The sequence below is a fragment of the Sinohyriopsis cumingii genome, chromosome 13 (assembly GCF_028554795.1).
Source record: "Sinohyriopsis cumingii isolate HCF-2022 chromosome 13, ASM2855479v2, whole genome shotgun sequence".
Taxonomy (NCBI): Eukaryota; Metazoa; Mollusca; class Bivalvia; order Unionida; family Unionidae; genus Sinohyriopsis; species Sinohyriopsis cumingii.
Window position 1 is genome coordinate 60,557,574 of NC_142973.1, and position 27,807 is coordinate 60,585,380.

The 27,807-nt window shown below is 32.5% G+C and overlaps 1 protein-coding gene across 1 annotated transcript; it reads left to right on the top strand.

Moving 5' to 3' along the window:
* The first annotated feature begins 2,970 nt into the window (after window positions 1-2,970).
* Window positions 2,971-27,496, top strand: LOC149785674 (leucine-rich repeat-containing protein 72-like). The gene is made up of 8 exons (XM_089979505.1): window positions 2,971-3,061; window positions 6,325-6,398; window positions 7,711-7,780; window positions 10,838-11,033; window positions 12,588-12,677; window positions 15,812-15,961; window positions 18,628-18,664; window positions 23,192-27,496. Exons 1-8 carry the CDS (start codon window positions 3,044-3,046, stop codon window positions 23,355-23,357), a joined length of 801 nt encoding a protein of 266 aa, XP_089835631.1. The 5' UTR covers window positions 2,971-3,043; the 3' UTR covers window positions 23,358-27,496.
* The last annotated feature ends 311 nt before the right edge of the window (window positions 27,497-27,807 follow it).

The following is a 27,807-nucleotide window of genomic DNA, read 5'->3' on the forward strand; positions in this document are numbered from 1 at the left end:
ATGTCGGCGGTCTTCAAAGCACTCCGATCTGGTATTCAACATTACCAACACAGACAATAACCGATCGGCCAATGTGTGGCCGTAAAGTATTTGCTGTATTCGACGCTGTGTCAAGGTCGCTGAACCACCTCTTAAATTCGTGCATTATTATACATCGTCATCCAACCTTTTAAACGGGTCTTAGTGAATATGCAATGATAGATATTAACGAAAGATCTATTCTGAGTAAGACTCAGGGCATGCCAAAAGGTGACTTACCCAAATATGCAACCCTTGACCAGGTCAAGAATGAACTCGCTGGTCTTTTGAGTCTAGCAAATGTGGACCAAAATGAAGTAGATATTTTTCAGAATGAACAAGGCTGATTAAAAACGAGCAATATCCCGTTGACAGATATTAATCTGCGGGTTCCAAATGCCAACCATACATCCTTCGCTGAAAATGGGTTTAACAAAAAACATAAGCAGTGTGGCTCTGTAATCGCTGACGCATGGTGTCAGGACACCCAAATCTGAAGGCGCGTTTACAGATTTCTTGGATCTTGGCTGTCCGAGTGTCGTCTGCAAAAATCACACCCGAAATCTGTAAACGCGCCTTCAGATTTGGGCGTCCTGACACCATGCGTCAGCGATTACAGAGCCACATTGCTTATGTTTTTTGGTTTGTTTTTAGATTTACAGTTGACATTTAATTGTAGCGCTGTTCCTAGACAAACTTTGTTAAACTGTGTTCTTTGCATTCTCTTGTTCCCTTTTACGTTCTTTCCCGATAGATCACTTTAATAGTAAACATGTTGTTTGATATTGGATTTATTTACATTATTTTCTTTTCTTTCTTGAAGTGATTTCTTTTAGGTCAAGTGATTTATTATACTTTAAAGTACATTTTAAGTTACACAACCTTCATTATCGTCTATTATTTCGTTTTCAATATCAGTTTGCTGTTCAAACTGGTCTGTGTAAATCACTCCATTTTCTTATACTTCATTATGTTGCTTACTAAAGCGTAATGCCGCAACATACCTCATTATGATTACATTTAATTTCGATTTATAATTATTCATTTCGTTTTTATCATCAAATCATTTAAGTGTATACTTCATTATTTGCAATCTGAATGCATCATTCGTTTTTCTCTTCGAATCATTGTATTTAATGCTGTGTCGTTTGGAATCTGAATTCATCATTCCGTTTTGTTCATCAAATCATTATATTTCATACCTCATCATTTGGAATCTTAATCCAACAGTCCATTTTCTTTTTCTTCAAATCATTTCATTTTATACTATGTCATTTGTAATCTGAATTCATCTTTCATTCGTTGGGTTACATTATTTCATGGCATGATGCGTCATTTAATTAATTTGATTTTGACGGTGGTGGCTGCCCAATGTAATTTTTTTATATCCAAGACAGTATGGTTTACGTTTTTCAATAAACGGGTTGATCTTTTGATTTGCATTATGGTGGTTAATTATTGTGAATGGCTTGGCAAGCAAATGGTGTGAAACGAGCAAATCAACCGAAATGACGGACCCTTCATTAGTTGGTTCTGCATTTGGAACCTTAACCTAATACTTGCAGTCCATATTTTGGGAACTTTGCCCGTCTCATTACTTTATAGAGCAAGTTGATTTGCCAAGTGTCCCCTTAAATGATCTCCTAAACTAATAGAATGGCTGCAAAATTTCAGTGACCTATTGTTGTTTTTTTCCCCCTCTTTCCTTCATCTCTTTGTCAAAAGTGTGTGTTTTATTTTTTAAAAAATTGATTTGTCTATGTTTTGCATCCTTGACTGAGCTCTATCCAGTGGCCGCTCTAGAATATCTGCCAGCAACTGGCGCCCTGGCGAACAATGGAATCCGTGCCCCCGCCCCTGATAATTTCTCAACAAATCTGAAGCCCAGTTTAACATGACGCTTTAGGCAACCGCCAAGGTTCATCTATTGGATGGGCCGGTCCCTGGTTCTATCTCTTATGACTGCATCATTATTAAACAAAAATTCAACAAGATAGTTTCCCAAAAAGTGTATTTGTAAAAATATGAAACAGTTATTGTTGTGGTTTTAATGGGTTCCCATTTTCCTTTTATTTTTCTGTCCGCCTTACTTTCTGACTATTGATAATTTCGACATACACGCTACAATAGGCTTGGGTCATATAGTATATAGCTTAGCCTTTCTTCAGAAGTGCATGTTTAAAAAAAAAAAAAAAACTGTTAGCGCTGCTTGGTCATTTTCACTTCCCAGAGTTCAGAGGTATATTGCAGAATAAAGAACCGATAACTTATATATATATATATATATATATATATATATATATATATATATATATATATATATATATATATATATATATATATATATATATATATGTATGTATGTATATATATATATATATATATATATATATATATATATATATATATATATATATATATATATATAGAGAGAGAGAGAGAGAGAGAGAGAGAGAGAGGTAAATAATTCATTGCACTTTCAGAAGCTGGTATTGTATAATTTTGCAAACTTCATTTTCCCTATTTTAACACTTGATAAAGATAGTGTAATTTACACAAAGTCAGATTATTCTTTTGAGCACAAGGGAACAGTGATTTTAGTTGGTTATGTGCTTAGATCGTGTACAATTACCACAGATACAATATCCAAAGAAATATCATCTACACTACATAAAAGAAACATAGATTTATACCAATATTTTTTTTTCACCTTTTATGTTGCAAATGTAAACAACTTCACACTACACCCACCAGCCTGTCAGAGTTCATAATATCTGTATAGCGCCCTCTAACTCTGTTAAGTATACCAAGAGTATTGTCCCTTTATAGTGTCCTTATACGAAACTACAGCTCATGTAGCAATCGTTGTCACATACACCATTGACTAAATAATAGTATTTATGCTAAAACCAAACTATGTGTCACCCCAAAAGGCCAGATATAGTTTCATAACAAAAAGGTGTGATTATATTCCATACTACTTTTCTGGGCTATCTTCACATATTTTATTGTAGCAACAGGAAACATGGCGGACTCCGAACAGGTTGGCCTATTTTCACCAACACAAATCTGTAGCAGCACCCATAATCTGATGCCACTTATGAAATTACTTTAAACATTTCGTTTAAAACTTCCCAAGCCTTAAACAGTGATTTTATTTTTAACAATAAAACTGCAGCAAAGTTGCGTGACAAATTGGGTATCATACCATGATACCCCTCTTTCATTTGTACTTCACTGTATATGTTATAATTGTTTTTCTCGGCTACAAAAATGGTCATAATAGGTTGTGAAAATTCTCTCTTTTTAAACACTTGGCTATTTTGGAAATATTCGTTAATGTCAGTTTTGTTGTGGGAGAGGACGACAAAGAGATCTTTAAACAAATATGGGGGACCAATTTCACTGTTTAATATAGATTACAAGATTACTTTGATGTCTATTATGAATGCATTTGGTTAAATGATATATAAGATGGAAAATAAACGGTGTTGTACTTATTCAACATCTTTTTGATGCATTAGATCTCTGTTAAATTTGGAATAAAATATTAATAATTTGATTCAAGACTTTGCTCTTTTAAAACATATGTCAGCAAAGTGTACAAGGAAAATCAAAGAAAAAATTATAGTGGAAATAGTTTTCTTGTAGTTGTGGACAAAACTTAGCGTAAGAGAAAATTTATTCATAGACCTGATAAGAACTAACAACAAAAGCAAAATGGTAAACATGAAATTTTGCCCAGGCACATAAAGGGTGTAATTGGTGTGGATGAATTGACTAATATTTTTTTAAAACTTCATTTTGTACAAAAATACCATACTGCTTAGCTTCAATCTTATAATTCTTTATAGAAATTTTTATTTATGTGATAATGATCAATTTACCTTTTTTTTAAGGAGGGAATATAATATATTGAGCATTGATTCCAAGACTGTCCAGTTAATGGATATTTTTGGAAAGTATTTATCAAATAGATCCAGACTTGTGACCTGAATGTTAGAATTACATGCAAAGATGTTTCTACAGAAAATAATAAAAATTTGTCTAAGCTTATGAACTTTCTAAATTTGCTGAAAATATGTTATATACAAATCGTGTTGTGCTTCAAATATCTGAAATGTAAGATTTAGTTTTTTTCATAAATATATAGCCAAAGTGAAATAATCAATTTGAGAAAAACTAGACCCCATTGTCAAACTTTGGTATGTGCAGCTGTTTTATACTTTCATATATTTTTTATTTGCAAAGGGAATGGTTTATTATTTTAAGAAAATGGGAAGATAACACTTTCTATTTGTATTTGAGTGTTTCTTCATGTACAGTATCAATGAATGTATGTCTGTATATGCAAATGAGTGTATGTTTAATGTGTTTAAATAAGATAATATATGTAATGGTCAGGATAAAAAACAGTTTAAGATAATCATCTCTATTATACCAGGGCAGGTGGTGATGTAGGACAACATGTAAAACCATGAACTTTATACTCAGTAAAATAAGACCCCCTCCCAAAAATAAAACAACAATAAAATATATAATCTACAACAGTTATCTAAGGTTGAAGATTTTTGTTTTCATGTTTTTTGAAGAAAATATTAGGACTGTATGATCCTATAATAGTTTCTGCAACTGTACATGCATCATGGATAACAGGGAAGTGTTTAGACACAGCTATCTTTGATTTGTGTAAGGTAAAAAAACTCTTCCTTCAGGCCCTAAATGTGCAAAGCAGAATGTAAAATATCCAGTCATGGTTTTTGAAAAGTATCACAAAAATATATCTTCATAAATTTTAAAACAAATGTAAAGAATTTAATTAAAATATAATGTGTTTTTAGTTAAAAAAATGTGGTAGGTATGTTTATAAAGCCTCAGTTTCTCTACCTATTAACCCTTTACCTCAGGCAAGCGCCTTTGGACACCTCTACTCTATTCGCATGGAGGTGCCTTTTGACGCCTGCTGTAAACATCAGCCATTTTAAGCTGGTTTTCGTAGCGCCTTCGGGGAAAACCCCCTATTATATACCACATTCATTTCTGCGAATGACAATTATGTCAGATCACGTGGTCACTGTTTATGCTCTGGTCGAAATCTGCTATTTAAAGTAACTGGGTCATAATCTCCACTCTCCAAAATGGAGGTCGCAGATTTCATTCAGTACTTTCGAAGTTTTCACAATTAGACTCACAACTATGAAAGCAATGAATAACTTAGGTAAAGGCTCTGACATTGATGTAGGCAGCAATTAGCTTTTACAATTATCAAGTTCAGATGACTTAGTGATGTAGATGTGGACAAAAAACTTATAAATTTCAAGTATGGGAAATGGTAGCTATGGTTGGTCACTCAGCTTCACTGACTTGGCAGTGAACAAGTTCTCTCAAGATTTTAAAGCACATAAAAAATTCTTCCATGAAAAATAATTACACAGCTATAACAATCGGGCTTTACTCTTAAATTTTTCCACACATAATAGATGTGTACAAAAAATGTAAAACGGTTAAAATTGCTGTTAAACATAACATACACTACATTGCTTAACATTTAACAGGTAGGCCTATGCGTAACGGAGTCGAATAGGTAACAGGTGTTCTATTTATAGTGCACTGCACTGGGTAACTTTGCTCTATGAGGTAAAGGGTTAAACCTGGCAGTTACCGTGTATACTTGCTTATAAATTGGAATCAACTGCAAACTCCATGCAAATCTGAGTCCTTGTGGTTTATTATGAGTAATCATTTGAACAAACAATACTGACCCTGATCTGCCAGCATATTATGTGATGGCAGATCAGGATCTATAGTGTTTCCAATTGGGCCCAAATTATAAGTAAATATATATAGTATACATACAAGAAACAAGAAACAGTGGTACAACAAAAAGCTGAGCATCAAAGGTTGGATGGGAAGGAGACCAAGGATGAAAGTTTGGGTAGGGAGGAGTCTAAGTATCAATAGTTGGATAGGAGGAGGCTAAGTATATAAGGCTGGATGGGGAGGAGACCAAGTATGAAAGGTTGGGTAGGGAGGAGTCTAAGTATCAGTGGTTTGATAGGAGGAGGCTAAGTATATAAGGCTGGATGGGGAGGAGACCAAGTATGAAAGGTTGGGTAGGGAGGAGTCTAAGTATCAATGGTTGGATAAGAGGAGGCTAAGTATATAAGGCTGGATGGGGAGGAGGCTAAGTTAATCAGAATGATATATTAAACAAGAAGCTGAATGAAAAGGAATGACAACACCTCCCACTAACCATTGAAGTGAATATGCTCCTGCAAATGTTGACAGTTTTTATGCCTGTTTCAGGTCATTGCAAAACACCTTAAGAAAAGAGGAATCAAGAAGGACAAAGATGTAGAGGAGCTATACCTGTCTAATAGGTGAAAGATATATACCTTATTAATCAATTTAGTGATCACTACCTATTAGAATAAAATTTGACTTTATAGGACACTGCTTTAAAAGACTTGCTGTTTTGAGAGACAAGAGTCTCATTATGCACAGACTAATCAGTTATATTGTAAAATTATCTCCAGTGAGATACATACTGTCTTGAGAGACCAGATTCTCAAAGCACAAGCTTAGTCAGTTACACAGTGAAATGACCTCCAGTGAGAGACAACCTGTCTTGAGAGACCAGATTCTCAATGCATAAGCTACTAAGTTATATAGTGAAATGACCTCCAATGAGACACATCCTGTCTTTAGAGGCCAGATTCTCAATGTACCAGCTAGTCCAGGAATCTCAAACTCACCACCCTCAGGGCATTTTCGATGGTCCAAGGGCCGCAACCACCTTTGCTATCTCTCGTGACACCTTGTGATGCCAGTCATTTTGCAGGCCACAGGATATGGCTTGGCAAGTCACATGCGGCCCACATGCCGTGTGTTTGAGACAACTGAGCTAGTCAGTTGAATAGTGAAATGACTTCCAGTGAAAGACAACCTGTCTCTCAATGCACAAGCTAATCAGTTATATAGTGAAATTACTTCCAGTGAGAGACATCCTGTCTTAAGAGACCACGATTGATTGGCTGAAGGAGTGTCTTCTAAGACAGGTTTTAAAGTATTGAGAATTGTTCTACATGATCTGATCCTATACATTTTTCATGCACATCAGGCAAGCCATGCATGAGATTAATATAAAATGTTTAGAGTAGATATCTTTTTGCAATGGATACTAAGTGAAGGAATACTATTTTAATTGTGAGAAATACTAAACAAAACTTTCAAAAAGCTTTTCTGTGCTATGTGTATTTAATTTATCAGATAAAGAATTCTGTTCAGCAAAATCTACTTAATAGTTTAGAGTTGAAATATACATTGTGTGCTATCAGGATTTATTTCATCAGGACAGAGGTCCTGTGAGATATTCTTTTATTTTACTCATGCCTTGCCTGTATTTTTTATATATATTTTTTGTCCCAGAACAGTCATGGAAATTTGTGTGCACTTTTGATTAATCTATATAAAGTTTCCATCCATGCCTGAAGAATCTAAGTTAATAGGTGCTAATTTAAAACTGATAAAACAGTTCAGAGTCAGCCTTTAGTGTTAAGTCAGATTTTTTCCTTTGCATTTACTGAGCATGGATTTTGATGACTGAGGTCAGTATCAGACAGGTATTCAATGTAAAAGCATGATAGTTTTTCAAGTAATGTGAAGAAAAAAAAAATTGTTCTTTTGTTGTAGTGGATTGACAGAATGTGTGGATTTATCAAGATTCAAGTATCTGAGGTGCCTTTGGCTGAATGGGAATAAGGTGAGCATTAGCACCATGCCATAAGGTTGAGTTGTCATGGAGATTAATGTAAGTCCTGTAAATTACATTATGTTTTAATCACTAGATAGGCACATTAGTTTGATAAATTCAGCATTAAAGCAACAGAAACATATCTTTACTTTATAAACTGTGCATGCCAGTTTGTCCATTTAACATTTGCACAAAAACTGTAGTGCTTATGAAAATCAGTATCAGGGTTAATATGCTTACTTTCAAACCTTGAATGTACTGTAATTTGCATTGTTTGTTAGTTAGTTTTTTAAACACTTTAAAAAAAAATGTATTATGTGGTATGGATAATTGTATTTTGGACTTGACCTTGTCCAATATCAAGTTCATTTTGTACTTAACCTGAATCATTGAATTTTTAAAAAAAAATATGTAAAGAACTAATATATAGTAAATATTTTCCCTATGAGTATGGGTTAACTACACCACTCCCTTGATAACTCGCGCACATCGGGGTCCAGAAACATTGACCGCACTATAAGTGAGGCGTGAGTTATCGAGTGACCTATAAAATAAGCCCAAAACCAATAAAGTGATCGACGACATAAAGGAAAAAATAAGGGGGGGGGTAAGGCAGATTATAGTGTTGAATACTCACTTTATAATCGTGCTGAGATTAACTGTGAATAAATATCTCTTCATAACGGTGTACTTTATTTATTATTTCCTCATAGGGCAACATTAATTTCAGGATAAATTACAGTATATTGAGGCGATCATCGAAAACATTATTCCACGTGGTTTCCGTTCACTTAACATGTGTACCACTTCACACATTGTGTACTACATCACTAATTTTTATGTTGAATTGGATACATTCTAGTTTTATTGTTTGATCCAAATTAGACGTTTTTTTATATACAAAAGATCGACTCTTTTCGAGAAACAGTGTCGATCGAACGATAGATATATAGAATGCGATAGAAGTAAAATGGAAAAGAAAAAAAAAACTAGGGTTAATCAGTACTAACATATTTAATTGGTCTACAAATTTAAAACAATGTAAATTGGAACAATACTTGCCGTTTGTGCCACGCTTGACAAATATCAATTCACCTTTTTGAAAAAATCAGTAAAAATTTTTTAATTTTATTGTTGTTGTTACTCCTTGGTTTCTCTCCCGCCGAGCAAAATCCCTCAGATTTCTCAACTGCATGAGCTTTACGTAGTCAACATTTTGGGTCTCCAGCCACATTACGGCAATATCAAAATATTTGATTGCTTCCTGTGCAGAGTGGGGAGGTGGTGCAACATCTGCGTCTGCATCACTTTCAACACTTGTGGTACTCCAGTTAGAATCGTCTTCTGCTGAAAATTTTTTCGTTATAGAATTAATTATTGTTTCATCTGACATGTATTCGGCTGTGGGGCAATCATTGTCAGCACAAATCCACTCCTCCATATCATCAAGAGAAACTCCCATCTCAGGACCATGAGTCTGTACGAATTTCTCCCAAACAGCCTCGGCATTAATGACATCAGTTTCACTGAAACCTTCGAAGTCACTATCATCATCGCTGTCTCTGTTACTGTTTTGCTTTACGTCAAAGGCAGCTCCAAGACCCTTAATCCAGCACCCCATGTCTCCTGTAATCGATTTTTTAATGCAACAAACACTGCCCCAAGTTGTTGATCAAAACAAAGCCGGATTGTAATTAGGTTCTCACAGAAGTACTCACGGGTTTTGATGTGATGGTCGATTGACTCTTTTCATGTTTTCAATGAACAGAATATGTTGTGATTATAATGTTTACAATGAAACGGAATTAAAGGATTATTACATGACTTTCACACAGGAAGACGTTTAACTGGTGTTTATCAGTCTCTGTTGCCACCTGTTAGCATTTACCAGAAGTTTTCATTGATCGCTATTTCACCAGACTGTTTATTTACAGTATAATGACAACTATTTATCATAAAAACTTACATTATATATGATATCTTTAAACAGAGGTCACGCTAGGATTTTAAAACAGGGTCTTTCTGCCTCTGAATTCAATCACTAAATATCAGTACATTTTCTCACCCGGACGCCAGTCAAATCCTTTGAACTAGCCGCCCAGCTATTGCATTATGTTCTTTTTTTTATGTACTCTTATAAAATGGCAACATGTATGTACATCAAAGAGTCTTTCAGTCACTGAATTCTGTCGTAAATATCAGCACAGTTAACTGATCAACACATTTTCCCACAAAGCAGGTGGCTGAAACAGGACCGGCAAATCTTTGAATTTTCCTGCGCACCTATTACATGCGTATGGAGGATCCCGTCTCAGTGATTTTCTGCGTTCCATATAAAAAATTGGCATCCAAATACACGTAATTAAGCGTTTTCAAGATCTCTGAAATTAATTCTTATTTAGAACTTGCAAATTTCAAAATATGGATTATATTTTTACGGGCATTAATCACCATTTTCAATGATAAAACGAGCAATGTATCAAGGTTTAATTTATCAATTCTTATCGTAATTTTTTCATGTTCAGCATATTTTAAAGATATTTTAGATACATTTTCTCTGGAAAAAAATCGGGAGCCAAGATGGACACCGCATTATAAGCGGGATCGCGAGTTATCCGGGCGCGAGTTATCGAGGGAGCGGTGTATTAGGATTATTATCTTTGTCTGAGTCAAGGTCATTGTGTTTACTATGTTCTTTATTATATTTTAGTAATAGACTTTCTAATAACATGTATAACTAAGATTTTATCTTGTAAACATTAGGAATTTTCTAGAATAAAATTTTGCATTAGGTAATAGGTCTTTTTAGAAAATGTTAATTGTGACCTATGGTCAAGTAGAGGACTATAACATTTTTTATTTTCTTCTATATTTATTCATACTGTAAGATCATAGCAGAATCAGTTGTATTACTGTTATGTCTAGTAATTAATTTGGGCTGGGATTTATTATGTGTATCTGTATGCTGGTTGGCACCTTTTGTTATTGTTTTATTTATGTGATGGACCATAAAGTGATTTTGTATATTTTTATTGCATCTTACTTGTTTTCAATTTTTTGTGCCAGTTACGTAGATTGAACTGCCTGAATCACAACTACAGACTGGCAGAACTGTACCTGCAGAACAACCAATTTGTTGAGATATTTGGGAGCCTGAAGCATTTGACGTCACTCAGGGTATTGATGCTACAGAACAATCAGCTAACAAAACTGGAGCAACTGGTCAATGAATTTGAAAAGATGCAATGTTTACACACTCTAAGTTAGTATTTCATCATTTATCAAGAAAGCTTTGTACATTATTATACAACAATAAACAAGATATAGACATTTTTTTTAATTTACAAAATGTACTCACAAAAACAATGAGCTCCATGATGTTATTTTTTAAATTACTTAAATTAAATTACTTCTAACTCTGTATGAGCATCAGAATCTAGCTTTAAAAAGCACATTTTGAGATATCTAAATTTATGGCCGTGAAAAACTAATGATAAAATGTCCAAAGTGTTTGTGTACCATCATGATGCTAACATTATATAGAATAACACAGAATTTGCAGCAATTTTAGTAGCAAATTTTCAAAGTGAATTAAAACCCCCAAAAACAATCATTCATTTGAGAATTAAAGTATATATAGTAAACTCATTATTGCTAAAATCTCTTTTTTTTAAAGAATAATTGATATATTTAAGCTCCAATTATGCTATTCGGTTTACTATGGCACCCAACCCCAACTCCCCATTCCAAATTGTTGAACTCTAACTTATTGAATAACAAAGTGGTTTCTCACGATAAAGCCCCATATTATATTATTGTCCCTCTTGTAACATGTGTATGGTCATGGATGGCATTGAGTTTATTAAATTTTGTTCCAGTTTTGCAGCATAAATTATTTTACTTGATTTTTGTTCATATTCTATTTTGTGGTCTTATATAGTTACCTCTCTATTTATTGTTTTGTACACTATAATGGCACATCCTTGTGAAAATATAATTCTTTATATGGTGTCTCACTTTAGTGCTTTCAGTGACAGCATTACAAAGAGGGAGCACTGCACTTTCAGAAGCAGATTTGGTGTCATTTAGGTCACTGCATTTGTTAGACAAAGCAGTAATGAAATGTAGAAACAATTTTATATCCAAGGCCTGTATAGCACTTTAGTAATTCAGTAACGCTTTGCACCATTTGTTGATTTTTGTTTTTCATAATTTTCCTTTTAAATGCTTTTCCATTGCAAGACTGATATTTTGCATTGTTTCAATTCATCTTTGTAATTCTATTTGTGCTGAGGACTGCTCTCAGGTGGCCTAGTGGTAGGTTGTCTGTCTCAGATGCAGGAAGTTGTGGGTTCAAACGCTGGCCGAGCCATACCAAAGACTTTAAAAAAATGTTAGTAACAGCTGCCTCACTAGGTGCTCAGCATTAAGAAGTGTTAGGACTGGTTGGCCTCATGTCAGGAGAATGTGACTGGGTGGGACATGATGCTTCATGTCTGTGGCATGATGCCACAGTGCTAGACATTTGTAAATTGCCACACTGCAGACATCATAGCAATATGACAAATTTATTTTTAGAGTTGCGTTAAAAATCCAAATAAAACACACCAACACTTTTTGTGTTGAGAACCAAGTGACCCTTTATGTTTGTATATTTTTATATACCTTTAAGGTTATACTTCTGACAATACATAATTGAATCAAATCAAATACATAATGTTAAAGGTGAATAAAATATATCACTTTTTAAATACTTAAAATAGATAAGATCTAATTCAATCAGTTTCCAATAGTTTTTGATATTTGCATTTTACAGACCTGTTCAACAACCCAGTGGCCCAGGAACCAGATTACAGATTCTTTGTTATTCACTCTGTTCCCTCCATACAGTTGTTGGACAGACAAGGTAATGTTATTATCTGTAGTCGACAGGGTCATATGAAATAAACCGATTGATTATCTGGAGACCCTGAAATTGAACTCATTTATTTGTGGATACAAATTTGTACAGCCTGAGTCCTCAAAAACTTGTAAGAAGTAAGGCAAGGTGCTGAATTCACATAATGTCTCTCATTATAGAGGCATATTTGTTTCTCATTTTTATAGTTAAATGAATAAGTTGTAAGAAAGTAAACTTTTGTTGTACATGGTTTTTGCTTCATATATGATGTAAACCAGTTTTAATGCTTTCCTTTTAAAACACCCAATTTCTGATTGATGTAGCAGAATGGTTAGAATTGCTTCCCACAGCTGGAGAAATTATGTGAATTGATTACCTTGAACTTTCCAGAGACTTGACCGAATTAATTTTAAAACCAAAACTAATTAAGTGCGTATTTTGATTAAATGAAGCTTTCTGGTAACATGTCTATATAATCACATTGTATTTAAAGTCTCTTGTGAATATTTATTTATATTCTTAATGCATTTCTCTGATATGTTGTAGATCCTTGCCGTAGAAAAAAATGTAGAAACTCCCGATAATTGTATCAAATACCATTTCTTGAGAAATTCTTGCATTGTTAAATATTTTAGAAATATCGTTTTTGCAAAATGTGTCAGATTGTCTAATTTTGGCTTATTACTATATTCAGACTCTCAGATTCTATTCCATGGAGATAAATTTTGACAATTTTACACCAGTTTGCAAATTCATATATTGTGTCGGTTATGCAAACTTTCCTCGTGTTTGGTATTCAGTTAATATGCATGCATCTCCTTATCTTCAAACTAAGTCTAATGTTTGAGAATTCATAAATGCCATATTATAGAGATTTAACCATGTACTAGATAATAGTGTTGTCACAGGAGCTCTACTGAGGTGAGAAAGAAATGCAATTCCTTTAAGTTTGTATATAGTACAAAATTCTGAATAAAACTTTTGTTCTGTACATATGATCATCATTCTGTTCTCAGCATGTCATTGGTGTGTATGAAATATGGCACAACTTTTTACAACTAAAGCTGTTAAAATGAATAATTTTTACTATATACTTAAGTGTGAAATATGGAGACTTATTGATTAAATACTTTTCATTATTTTTTATTTCCTATATTTTCTCACGTTATATAAATATCCTTATATTTTCTTATATGAAAAATATATCCATGTATTTTCACATGTGAACTAATAATTTTTCCCATCATGCCATATGATGCTTGATTGTATGTGCCTACAAAAGTAATACATGCAGCAACAAAAAAGAGCACTTTGTGAGCTAAAACAAGTAAATAGAAACATGTTAGAACTTTTATTAGATTATTATTTTCCTATAATTTTTTTGGTGTTCACGATTTTTAATCTATCATAAATTACTAAATCAAGATCAACAAAATGTTTGAAAATCTGAGTGTAAGAAATATGTGGTATCTAGGGTTCTATCTGCTCCTGGTAATTCATGTTATAAATAAAGAAATGCATTGCTCCTAATGTCATCAGCAAGGACAGTCTGCCATAACACAATGTGTCTTGCAGAAAACATGATTGTTTATACTCAAACATCCCCAGAATGGTTTTGGTATATATAAAAAATACAATTTTCAGTAAATTTAGAAAAAAGAACCATAAACAGAGACAAAGATCTGACTACCTCCAATATATGTCCCAAGCATGTAATAGTCTATATAAACTGTAAATAGTCCTGCTTATGACCCAAGAATGTAATAGTCTATATAAACAGTAAATAGTCCTGCTTATGTCCCAAGCATGTAATAGTCTATATAACTGTAAATAGTCCTGCTTAAAACATTCTTCTTGGCAGTTTATACAGCTGATCATCACAGAGGCAATTAAAAGGTAAAGTGGTCACACATAAGCAATCACTATTTCACAGATTACTTAATTGGCTGAGAAAAGTTCCGATGAAGCTTTTTGTTAAATCCTTTGAAGACTGTTATGGGAGAGCTCATTAGGCTAATTTTGCAATGGTAAAGTGGAACAACCCAATTCATTTGAAGTTTTAGATAAATCATATTGAGGAACAAAATTTAATGCATATCATTGCCTTGAAAGAGAATCTTTAAAACATCTCATGGTTCTTGGCAGACCAGTACATTTCTGGTTCTGGACTTCATATGGAACTTTTCATTCTTTTGGACTTTAATACAACTCTTTCAGGATTATTTTGGATTCACTTCATAATATTTTAAGTTCCTCTCATATTTTCAATTACAACTTTTTTAATTAAATTATTTGTTAAAATTTACAAAACTTGTGGTTTTGCTTCTTTCAGTTACTTAGTTTATGGCCGTAGATTCATAACAAATTAAGGAAATGAAATTATCATTCTTAGTGAACCAGTTTGGTTTGCCCATGACTGTCTTGTAGCCAGATATAATGGCAGTCTGCTTATTTAGGATATGAGATGAAGTTTAAACACCAATACAGGGGTTTATACAGTTTTGATGGGGTTTTTCTTCTGAATGTTCATCAGCTCTATCTTGGAATCAGTGAATTCAAATTCAAATGTAAAAGATCTTTTCTCAATGAGTGTGTGTGTGTGTGTGTGTGTGTGTGTGTGTGTAAAACCAGCCCATGCACTTTCAGAATCTTCCATGATGATTACACAAACAAGATATGGATTTTTACCTGTTAAAATACAAATGTCAAGCACTGGAACAAATGTTTGATTTTTTAAAATTCAGAGTTTGAGAAATAACACAAGTTCATATTTTTACAAGTTAAAAAAACCCATTATTTTTCACAGTAATGTTCTAAGTTTTTAAAGGATTCTAATTTGAGAGGTTTTGCTGTAGTTTTCACAGATTCCTGTTGAAAGCATTGCTGGACAGTTTGCAAGATTTTGAGTTAGAAAATGGCCATTAAATGCATTAGAAGCTGTTATAAAAATCAGATCTAGTCATCTATGCATGACAATCATGATGTTTAAATATTGCACTGCTGTTGTTAAAAGTTTTTGCAACATGATGCTAACATGGATTTGGGTGTAAGAGAAGGAGAGACAAAAACAAAGCCATATTCCCCATTTTTTATTGAATAGAGGCATACAGTTTACAGGAAAAATATATTGTATCTTCCAGAGGTTTTAAAAGGTGAACGAGATACAGCAAGGAAAATGTATGACCAAAACCAAGAGAAGATTCGTGAGACAGTAGCCTTTGGCCATCGTTCAGAAGGTCCACCAACATTGTATTATCCTGCAGAGCGGCCAGCACCTCTTACTAAATTTGGTATGTTGATTGATATAGTTTGACATGAATAATTTGTTATGTCGGTTGATATAGTTTAACATGAATAATTTGGTATGTTGATTGATATAGTTTGACATGGATAATTTGGTATGTTGATTGATATAGTTTGACATGAATAATTTGTTATGTTGATTGATATAGTTTGACATGAATAATTTTTTATGTTGGTTAAGATAAGTTGACATGGATAATTTGGTCTGTTGATTGATATAGTTTGACATGAATAATTTGTAATGTTGGTTTAGATAGGTTGACATGGATAATTTGGTTTGTTGATTGATATAGTTTGGCATGGACAGTTTGGTATGTTGATTGATATAGTTTGATGTAGATATTTTGGTATGTTTATTGATCAATTTGACATGAATAATTTGGTATGTTGATTGATGTAGATCAACACGAATAATTTGGTACATTTATTGATATAGTTTGACATGGATAATTTAAGATTCGTGAATGTTAAATATCATTGTTAACAGATCAAACCACTGCATTCATTTTGAGACCACGTGCAGTTATTGCCATTCATGTAATTTTAAATGCATTTGATAAGTAAACCTGAATATTTACTTCCTTGGTCTGTTTGTTGAGGTCATTTTAGTAGTGTGGATTAATATCATACAATTTTTCTTTGTTATTTGAACAATCTTTTACACTGTATATGGGAAAGGGGAATTTAATGACATAAAAACTTCTCATTACAAGAAATGCAGGGATAGTTTTGGAATATACCATAGTAGTAACAATAATGAATCTTTGAGAGATATTTTACAAATATGAATGGTTGCACAAACAGATTTTGTTATCAATATTAATATAATTTTAAGTATAATTTAAAGGGTGTGATGAAGTTCAAAATATAGTAACCAGGAAACAAAAGGTACAGTAGTTTTGGCTGGTTTGTGTGTGTGTGTGTGTGTGTGTGTGTATAGTTGCTGTAAGGGGAGGTAAATCTACCCAGTAATTTTCATATAATAATAATAATAATAATAATGACTGTATTTAAAGAGGGTGACACAATTAGTTGCATAGAATTAATCTTCCTTGTGGCCTTCTATTGCATGCATATTTATACATTCAGTGTATGTATGTGTGTGTATATATATATATATATATATATATATATATATATATATATATATATATATATATACACACACACATATTTACTCACAAAAAAAGCATTGAGAATTATATATATATATATATATATATATATATATATATATATATATATATATATATATATAAACAGAAAATTAAAATGGAAATGCTGCAACTAGGTATATTGTATATATACAGTACAAAAATAGTGAGACTGCGTATATTGTACATACACAGTACAAAAATAGTGAGACTGCAGAGTGAAAGGTTAGTGTATTGATTCTTCAAGTCATAATGTATTTGTCAAATTGAGCAGGTTCCACTTTTCATCCATTGAATTAGATTATAATTATATGCATTTACATTTATACTTTCCCTAATTTCCTTTGTAATTTTGTTCCAAATTATTGACACTGCATATTGAAAACTTTTATTAACGAGTTCTGTTTTATTGGTTTTTGGATGAAAAAGTGGTTAGCTGAAATTGAACTTAACTTGGAAATATAATGGGGTCACATTGTATGAAACTTTGTGCAGAAGTCTAGCCTTTCAAAAGAAATATTTGTTCACTTACTGATAATATTTTAATATGATTCATTTTATTTGGGATGCTTTCAGGATTATTTAGGATGAGTGTGCAAGTTCTTTTTTTGCAAGGGGAATGATTTGCAAATATTTTTGTCAGGAGTGTTTCCACAGATAACATGACATTAGTCTAGGTATGGTTGTGTACAGCATTTGTAATGTATTAACCTATGTTTAGTTGATAGATATGGCCTTATCTTTGTAATAGCCACAGAAATTAATTGACCTTATGACATGTGACTTGAATATATTGATTCCTTAGCAAACTGTTGTCAGCCATCACCCCAAGGATTTTGTCATTTATAGGCAAATTTCATTCAACTTAAGATTCAGATTGTTATTTCCCAATTATGTGATCTTTACTTTAGTAGTAATCATTAATACTTCAGTCTTGTCTGTGTTTATTTTCATGCCATTTTCCATAAAGCAGGAATCTAAGTAAGGCTGTCTGAATGGAGAATCTGAGGTCTGATTTTAGCCGTTTGATAGTGTAGTATCATCATAATTAGGAGATGTTTGATGATTGTGCTCATCCCTTATAATTAAACATTTTTGGCAAATTTTGTTTAGGAAAGCTTTTTATACCCTTGCCATATCTGTTGATGGGGTGAAACTTTCTATCCTTGTTTATCATCACTACAAGGTGGCTTCTATACCATATTGGTGGTGTCTTAAAAGTCAAGCTTATGTCTCAATATTTTACTTTTTTCTTCAGTCTTTCTTTCCAATATCCAAATTTAAAGCTGTTTGAAATTAAGGGATGAAACTCGGTATATTTTTACATCATCACTTGAATGTGTGTCACGTACCACAGTGATGATTTTCAAGGTGGAGCTCTGGGCTCCATATTTGAAGTTTATCATTGCCCTTTTCCTTTTGGTTTATAACTTTGAATTTGTTTGAGATTAACACTGTAATGGAAATTTTCTTACCATAACAATTTATATCTTTTTCAGACTCTCGAGATATTGGGAATAGTTTTCTGAGAGACAAGTAAGTAAAATTTGCAAGCAATTCAAACGAAATTGGAACACAAATAACCACCTTCCTGTTATTTACACAAAGAAAGTTTTCAGTGTGTGTGAAAATAAAAGTTGTATACTGGTACATATATTTTGTGTAAATCTCATACATAATAGTTTATTATAGAGGGCCTCGAAGTAGATTGTTCTGAGTTACTCTTTTAAGATATGACTGAACTGAAACGTCAAGTGTTTTTGTTAAATTGTGGGATAATACGATTTATTTGTCTTCAAGTTATTCAAACAGCACTACCTGATATATTTGTAATACTCTACTGGAGTCATGGAATATACTGCCTTATAATGACATACATTATACTGTACTCCCTCATTGTAACACTGTCCATAGGAACCATGGAGCAAATGGTCTTTGAGTCAGACTACCTTATAATGATATACAATATACAGTACTCCCTCAATGTAACACTGTCCATAGGAACCATGGAGTATACTGCCTTATAATGATATACATTATACAGTACTCCCTCATTGTAACACTGGCCATAGGAACCATGGAGTATACTGCCCTATAATGATATAAATTATACAGTACTCCCTCATTGTTACACTGTCCATAGGAACCAGGGAGTAAATGGTCTTCGAGTCAGACTACTTTATAATAAAATACATATATAATTTTACTTCTAAATAATTAAATGGGATCCAAGATATACCTCCCTTATTTCAGGAAATGTGTTATAATAACTGTCCCTGAAGTGAAGGAATGCTGTATTTTCAACATGAACAGTATGACAAATCTTTTCACAGCAGATTGTATTTTGTTTAAATTTATTAAAACATAATTATTTTAACTCCTAAGGGATCATTCCAGTACTGATGTGATCCAAACTTCATAATTCAGTGTGTGTAAACTAGTGCTATAAATCTGTAGAAATTTAAAGATCTGTGATTGTCTCTTAACCAATCAACCATCAGTTTTAGTCAGTTGGATATATTTAATCAAGCATGGTAATGGCTGGTCGCTTATATTGTCGTCTGCCACGTTGTTAGTACTTGGGTTGTATTAAATAATGGAAGGCTTGTATTAAACAATGGAAGGAAATTATTAAAATATTTTATGTTTATAGGAAGATCACATCCCAAAAATATGAACAGTTCAACAAAAATCAAAAGAAAACTAATTCTGTATTTGAATATAGAAAATGATTTGAGTGCTTGGTTGTTTGACTTTTTGTTGATTAATTTATCATATATACTTGCATTCAATTTAGGCACAACTGCAAACAATAGATCTGCTGTTACATAATGCATATAGACCAAGTTATAAACAAATAGTATTGGTACATCAAATTGTGAATTGCCCATGGCGTATGAATACGCATAATGATCATACTTCTATAGCTTTTATATTCTCTAAATATGGATATGAATTTTATGGAATATTACATTTAAAAAGGATAAAATAACAAGAAAATGATTTTCATGTAAATATTTTTAGAAACTAACATTTTTATATATATAAAAAAAAAAACCATACTCAATCCAGGAAATACATATTATTGAGCTCCATCCTGTGTTGTCTGTTGTCATCTCTGTCAACACTGCTGTTTCCAGTCTCTCCCTCTGGCACAATTCAAACACTGCAACTCGGTGTAAAATAGAAAACAATGACATCAGATAAAGAGCAAGATGATGAAGCAACATTTGATCTACTAAACAGAGTTAATTGAAGAGTTTGATAGAAACATAGCTGAGACATTTGGAAATGAAAATGATCATTCTGTGTCCAAATGTGAGCTTGTTAGGGAAGACAGATTTGTACACCATGAGCCTGATGATATAATGAAATATATAGAAAGTAAGCAGAATGCAAGCACTTTAAAAAAAGGCACTTTTTGATGTAAGACTAGTGACAGAATTCTTGCAGTCAAAAAATGAATTCAGAAATTTACATGAAATACACCTCTCTGAACTGGATCAGCACCTGGCTGGTTTTATACTCAGTGTTAGGAGAAAAGATGGATCTGAGTTTGAACCGAACAGCTTAAGAAGCATCATCAGATCCATTGATCGCCACCTTAAAATCAAGAAATATGCAAGTACAATCATGAGAGGAACAGACACAAATTTTGCTTTAACAAGGGAAGTTCTTCGGGCTAAGCAAAAAATTTAAAATCTAAAGGAAAAGGAAATAAACCCAATCAGAGTCAACCAATTACAGATGAAGAAATAAATGCCTTGTATAGCAAAAAACTAATGGGGATGGAAACACCTGATGCCATTGTTAATACATTGTTGTTTAACAACTCTGTGGATTTTGGTTTGAGGGGAGTGACTGAACATTACAATCTGAAATGGGGGATGTTACACATAAGAAAGATGTGAATGGCCTCGAGTATCTTAAACTTAATGAAAAGGAGACAAAAACAAGAACAGGAGACAATGTACGCTGTATCACTGATATACCACTCACATACATTTTTCATTAAAAAGAAACTGAGCAAGCCTCATTTACTTTTAATGAAAAATGTATACATCTTTTGGTATATCATTGATGCAACATACATTCTATAAAATACTATAAATATATAATACCAATAATACTACAAGTGTTATAAATATATATATATAGTAATCCTTACACCACAAATGTAAAATACTTAATCAGATTCCCATAAAATACCCATACATCAGTTTCACTCAACAAAAAAAGCTGGTGAAACCTGGGAGTACATCCTGAAATTATGGTTCAACAATTGTTATCGTAAGTTGTACAGTATTAAATACTGTATTTTGGTAATTTTTCATACTCTTATTTGTCACAGTCCATCTGATTTTTTTATATACAATCTCATTTTGTCTTATACTACAACTTTTTACTGTCATATTTTTCATATAATATCACAATTTTCATACACAATCTGATTTTTCATAGCATCTTATTTTTCATATACCATCAATACATGGAAGTCATAATTTAGTCATCTGATTTTTTATAAGGAACTCATTAAAAATTTGCGAAATATAAGTACATATGAAAATTTAAACATTTCTTATATAATTATTCATATCCCTCCAAAAAGAACTGACTGTATCAGGGATGGTCCTGGCTTTTAAAAAGCTGTCGCCAAAAAAATCGCCAACCTCAATATTTTGTCGCCAATTTTCAAAAAGTGTCGCCAGAACAAGTAGTGTACATTTTTTGAAGTGTTAATTTAGTCTATTAATGTAACAGGCAATGAAAATTACAAAAGATGGGTTAGTTAATACTCTAAGTACAATAAGCATTAACAAAATGTTACAAAGTGTTATATGAAGATCCGTCGCGATCTTAGGGCTGCCAACTTGTTGAATGCAGTTTCAAAGTCTAATTTTTCACATCTGTACATGCTGATTCTCATTAAATTCTCGAGAGATGAGATGCAGAGTTTATTTCTGATGTCAATTTTTATGAGGTTCATCTTACTGAATCCACGTTCACAGTCTACAGTGCTGACAGGTGACACCAGTAGTCTTTCGGCAGCCCCCCCCCCCTTATGGCTAGCTTCACAAAGCTTGTAGCGAATTGCTTCCTAAATCCCAAGAATGATCACTGAATACTGTATAAATTTTCTCGACAAGAAAAAAAGGATCTCCATTCCCACGAATGAAACTTACATGAGTCAACACCTGGCAATATTGGACCGTATATATAAGCATAAATTCACACCCAATTCAGGGATTCTTTCACTCCTGTATTTTGAGAAATAAATAATTATTATTAATTATGCAAAACTATTTTTTTTTTTGCTATTTCTTGTTGCAGAGTTTAAGTCTCTGCAGCCATAACACGGATTGATGGCAAAAGGAAAAGATCAATGAGTAAAATGCTGCACTGGCAACAGATATAATTGTGATTGAGATTTTTTCCATTTGCTTCGTATTTATACGCAATAGTCAGTACTTCAAAGGTTATCAGTTTTCTATGAAGGTTCAGCAAAACTATTGCATTGGTATATGTAAAAAAAAAAAACAACAACAGAAGGATTAGCCATTCAATTAATTGTATCTGTTCTATTCGTGTCTTCAGAAGTCGGTCAGTTGTAGGTATAGTTCGGTAGCATGATTGACAGTATCACAGCCCAGATGTCAGCATAAGCAGATTATGATGTAACAATGCACTCTAAAGATGGGGTTGTCAATACGAACAAAGGATCATTTGTGTAACAGATTGATTCCAATGCATTGCTTAGTCAAGTTTGTGGCTTCCTTCCATTCTCCCTTTTAATTTATCCAGTCAAAATCCATGATTGTATGTACAAATTAAATAACCAAAAAGTCTGTCGCAAAAAAAATCGCCAGATGGGATATTTTTGTCGCCAATAAGAAAAAAAAATCGCAATTTGCAACATTGGCAAAGCCCAGGACGATCCCTGCTGTATGAAAAATTACAAATACAGTTAACACCTGAAAACATTCTTAATAGGTTGAACCTGTTACAGATTGATGCTGCAATAGATCTATATTTTATGAAATGGTGTTCTATTTTTTTATACAGAGTGCCTTATGCAACAGAAGAAGATGCAGTGAATGCCAGAAGATTAAAAAAGTCTGTGACATTATTCACAACTTTTGACTGGTCTAAAGTTCCTCGCATTGAGGAAAGGAGACAAGCTGAACATCCATTTGATTCCCCAGAAATTATAACTCATGTATATCGGTAATAAAAATCAGTTTTTGCAAACCGTAACAGTGCACCTTTTATCTTTTTTGCATGGAATGTTATCTAAGAAGAATGAATAAGTACGTCTCATTTAATTTTGTTGCCACAAATATGCTGAAAAATAATTCTGGGTATGGAATTGTTTGCAAGATGAATGGTCTTCAGTAAACCAATATTAACAGATTCGAATGAAAATATATTTTTTTTTGCCTCATGTCCATGTGGTGAGGTATTGTAAAGTCAGTTTCTGATTCATTATGTACCCCACCTTTAATCTTGGAAGGTATTTACCTGGCACAATTATAATCAAGCATCAAGCTGAGTATTTTTTAAATGCTTAACACCATTACAAATTTCAAAACAATACCTTGCTCCATCCATACAAACTTACGTAATTTAGAAAAATACTTGAATCGACTTCAAGTGCAATGTTAAATCCATTCTATTTGTATAGTGAGACATGATATGCTGAAGAGGTATGGAGTGGACCCTCATGCTGGTAAACAAAAAAAAGTACATGTACATATATATCTCATACACCATGCAAGACGACTACCAATGTAATGGGTACAGTCAAAATAAAGTGAGATGAAATCGGTGAAAATACTTTCTGAATCATAAAAGTGTCGTGTAATGTTTTTTGTTTTGTTATTTAATAAAAATATTCTTTTTTATTATATTCCACAGTAATAGTGTTTAAGTGTTTTTTAAAAATTCAAATGTAAATAGTATTTTTATGTCAGTCCTTTGATTGCATTTCTTTTCAAAAGCTAATTTGGACATTATTATTAGCATTATTATTAGAGAAGAACTATAGTGCAAATCAACATGGTCATGTATGTGCATTTACTCAGTTTAAATGAATTGTTTTAAAATTTTATACTAATATAGGTTAACCAAAGTCTACGCCATCATGATTGTTGAATACTCAGTACCTTAAAAGTCATTTAAAAAAAGCCTCAAGACAAAAATATTGATCACTATGGATGTTTACAATGGTGGCCAGATGCTAAGCTGGGTCTAGAAAAGGGAACAAGCACAAATAACAGGGTAGTACACATTTTTTAACATGAATGGTAGTACACATTTTTTAACATGAATGGTAGTACACATTTTTTAACATGAATGGCTTTCGTTGTGACATTACAGTGTGCACATTCAATCCAGTTTGTACTCGATCACATCTTTAGCTTGACCTTTTCATGTACTTTGACATTGATTTTAGAATATGTAGTTCTTGGGGTGGGCGTATATAAAGAATATTGATGTATGAGGATCAAAATAGAGTGATTAATCACAGTTTAAAGCTTTGTGTAATTAACTTCAAATATATGACACCCACTACTAAAATTGTTGGTGCTGAATGCTTACAGGACCTGTATGACTTGTACTTGAATAACACGTGTAATCTAATAATGAAAATATTTAGATTACTCCATATCATTATTTTTAAATGATCAATACAATTAAAAATATAAATATTTTAAAATAATGGTTGATAAATATTAAAATAATTTTAAAACTAAGCTTAATCAGATGTTGAAATCACCGAAGTTTCAATAACAATAATAATTTTTATATTTACTTAAAAATTTAGTTGTGACAATTATTTTTGTTCTTAAACAATAATAATAATAATAATGGAGTATCTACATTATAAATTCTTTTTAATTATTAGTCAGTTGCTGACATGCTGAATACCTCTGAATACCTTCCAGATATGGACTAAACACATTTTCAGGATAAAGACACTTCAGTATATATATACAGTTATATGCAATATGCATGCACACACACACACACTCAGCTTACAAGAAATTTTTATGATTCAGAGAATTTTTGTCACTGGTTTCATCTGCTCTTATTTTAATTGTAACCTTAATAGCATCATGCACATTAGGCTTTACCATCTCCTAAAAGTAATATGGATTTAACTGTGACGACATTTTTTTCTCTAAATTACAAAAGAATGAGCAGATATAACCAGGTATAGTTTGAAAGTATGATTCATAATGGATCAGAAGTTGGCTAGGCCAATGCATGATGGTCAACAGTTAACGTTTTGTATTTAAATACCTGATATCACCGCTATTGTGCAAATGTGTGTGTCTCTCTCGCTCTCTATATATATATATGCTATACTTAAACCAGCCCTTTCTGTATCCTACCTGCCACTGCAGACAGGCCTAAAAACCATTAACTGGCCAACCCTATATTGCAGCAAACCTTTTTATTTCTGATAGTATCAGATTTTAGCTTCATTGCATAATAATTTGTAACATACATTGATCATATTTTCTCAGTCATCTTGAAAAGGCTTTCAGTCAGTAATGCATTTTCATAAAAGCATAAATATTGCACTTGGGTGCTTTTGGATTTGTAGTTTACATGTTAGACTGATCTGTGATGGATGTGACCAAGGGTGGGGAAGACTGATGATGTATCAAGTATTTATTTTTTTGGTCAACTTGCTTTGTTCATTATATATGTACCAGTATTAAATTTAATCATGTTGATTTGGAGTTATTTTTATTAGCTGTGAAGTGAAATAGAAGTAAACTTACTGTAATCTTAACTTTTTTGTTGTGAAATTATGATTTTATGCATTTGCAGACAAAGCACTCACTTTCTTTGTGCATACATGGTCAAGTTATGAACAAAATTTCTTTTCAGTTTATTATCTAAAACAAAATAGTTCATTGTACTCCAGCTCCGAGTATTTGTAAGAGATATGCATTTCTTTTTTGTTGCCCAAAATTTTTTAACATTCATTTTACATGAATAATGTCATATAACATATGGTTTATTTCTTTGTCAGTTGGGAATATACAAGTTGGGGCATATTCTAAGTATGGCAAGTTACAGCTATCTGCTTCAGAGATAAAGTGGGAAATATTACAATTTAATTTTTTCTTTGTTGATGTCAGGAGATTAATCTTTGTCACCTAGAACTGATCACCACTAAATATTGTGAACTGATCACCACTAAATATTGTGAACAAAAATGCTGATTGGTAATTTTATAAAAAGTCGGTTGGACAATTTACACCATTGTTTGGCTGCAAGCATTGCAATCCAGTTTTCTAGAAACTGACAAAAAGCAAGAAATACTAGCATCAGTTACATTAACAGTGCAACGTGTTGCACTCAACTATATATGAAAGTGCCAGAGATGTTTTAAGATGCATTTTATTTTATAGGTTTTTTTTATCCATTTTATAAACAGACTGGTGGATATAGAAACAAGAATTGTTTACACCAAGTAAATTACATTAGGCAGAATTTTTAATGTTCTAAGATTATATTTTCATGTTATTAAATTGTATATTCATCAGGGAGTGTGCAAATATTATAGTAATGGTATGGAATTCATGGTCACCCCCACCTGCAACTTTTCTTCTGTAACTCATTTTGCAGGAATAATTGGTGACTTTTTGTGGACAATGTATATAAATTATGATATGTTTGTGGAAACAAAAAGAGAAAAACAAGGAATGAAAGATAAAACAGAAACACTGAAATCCTTTTTTTTCTTCATGATTCTTGATACAAGTGAGTGAGTATAAGGAATAGTGTCATAGAAATGCACACTTTAAAGGTCGGTGGTAATGGTTAGAGTAGTCAGTTTGAAATTTGTAAAGACTAAAGTGATGTGTTGTTAAGAAACAATAAATTACATTGTGTCTATGACAACATATTAGACTGCGAATAACTAGTGTACATGGAGTATTCTTGGGGATTAAACATCAAAGGTGAACTGCTTGCAGATGATTATAATTTATTTTTCTTTTATGAAAATGAAGTATAAAATAATGTCAGAAGGGTCTCAAATATATAACTGGATATGACAAAGAATGGTGTTAAAATGTTACAATAGGGATTAATTTATGTTTAATGAAAGATATAACTGGTGCAAAATAGCAAGATTCCTTTTTTAAAAAATAAATGTAGCTGATGTGCAGTTTTATTCAAGGACTTCGTCTAAACTGTCACTACCGAGTGTAAATGTGTGTTCTAAGTTTTGATAATCTAGATCACTTAAAGTTTAAATACTTTGGAATTCTGTGCTGTGACAAACATGGATACTTAACATATTTGTTTGGCTGATTCTCTGAAATGGCAATAAAGCAGAGATTGAAAGCGTATAGTTTTTTGTTGATCCCAACAACTGTATTCATTTTTGTTGAAAGTGACCCCCATTACTGAGAATTTTGATAGTGACAATCACTGTTGTGCAGATATGTAGCAAAGAAGAGTTCATGTATGAATTTTGAAATAATTATTTGAATATACGACTAAAATTTCATATGAACTCGAGCACCATCAACAGCACATTATATACCTGCCTCATGTTGAATAGTTCCCTTTGTTGGCACAAGTAGGTCATGGTTGAGATTACTGATCATCGAGTTTCAATGACCTGGACCTTTGGTCAAAGTATGTGATTTTGA

Bases quoted from the DNA above. Each gene is read 5' to 3' on its own strand.
- LOC149785674 (XM_089979505.1), top strand. The intron at 11,034-12,587 runs GTTAGTATTTCA...TGCATTTTACAG, and splicing joins GCAATGTTTACACACTCTAA to ACCTGTTCAACAACCCAGTG. The intron at 15,962-18,627 runs GTATGTTGATTG...TATCTTTTTCAG, and splicing joins AGCACCTCTTACTAAATTTG to ACTCTCGAGATATTGGGAAT.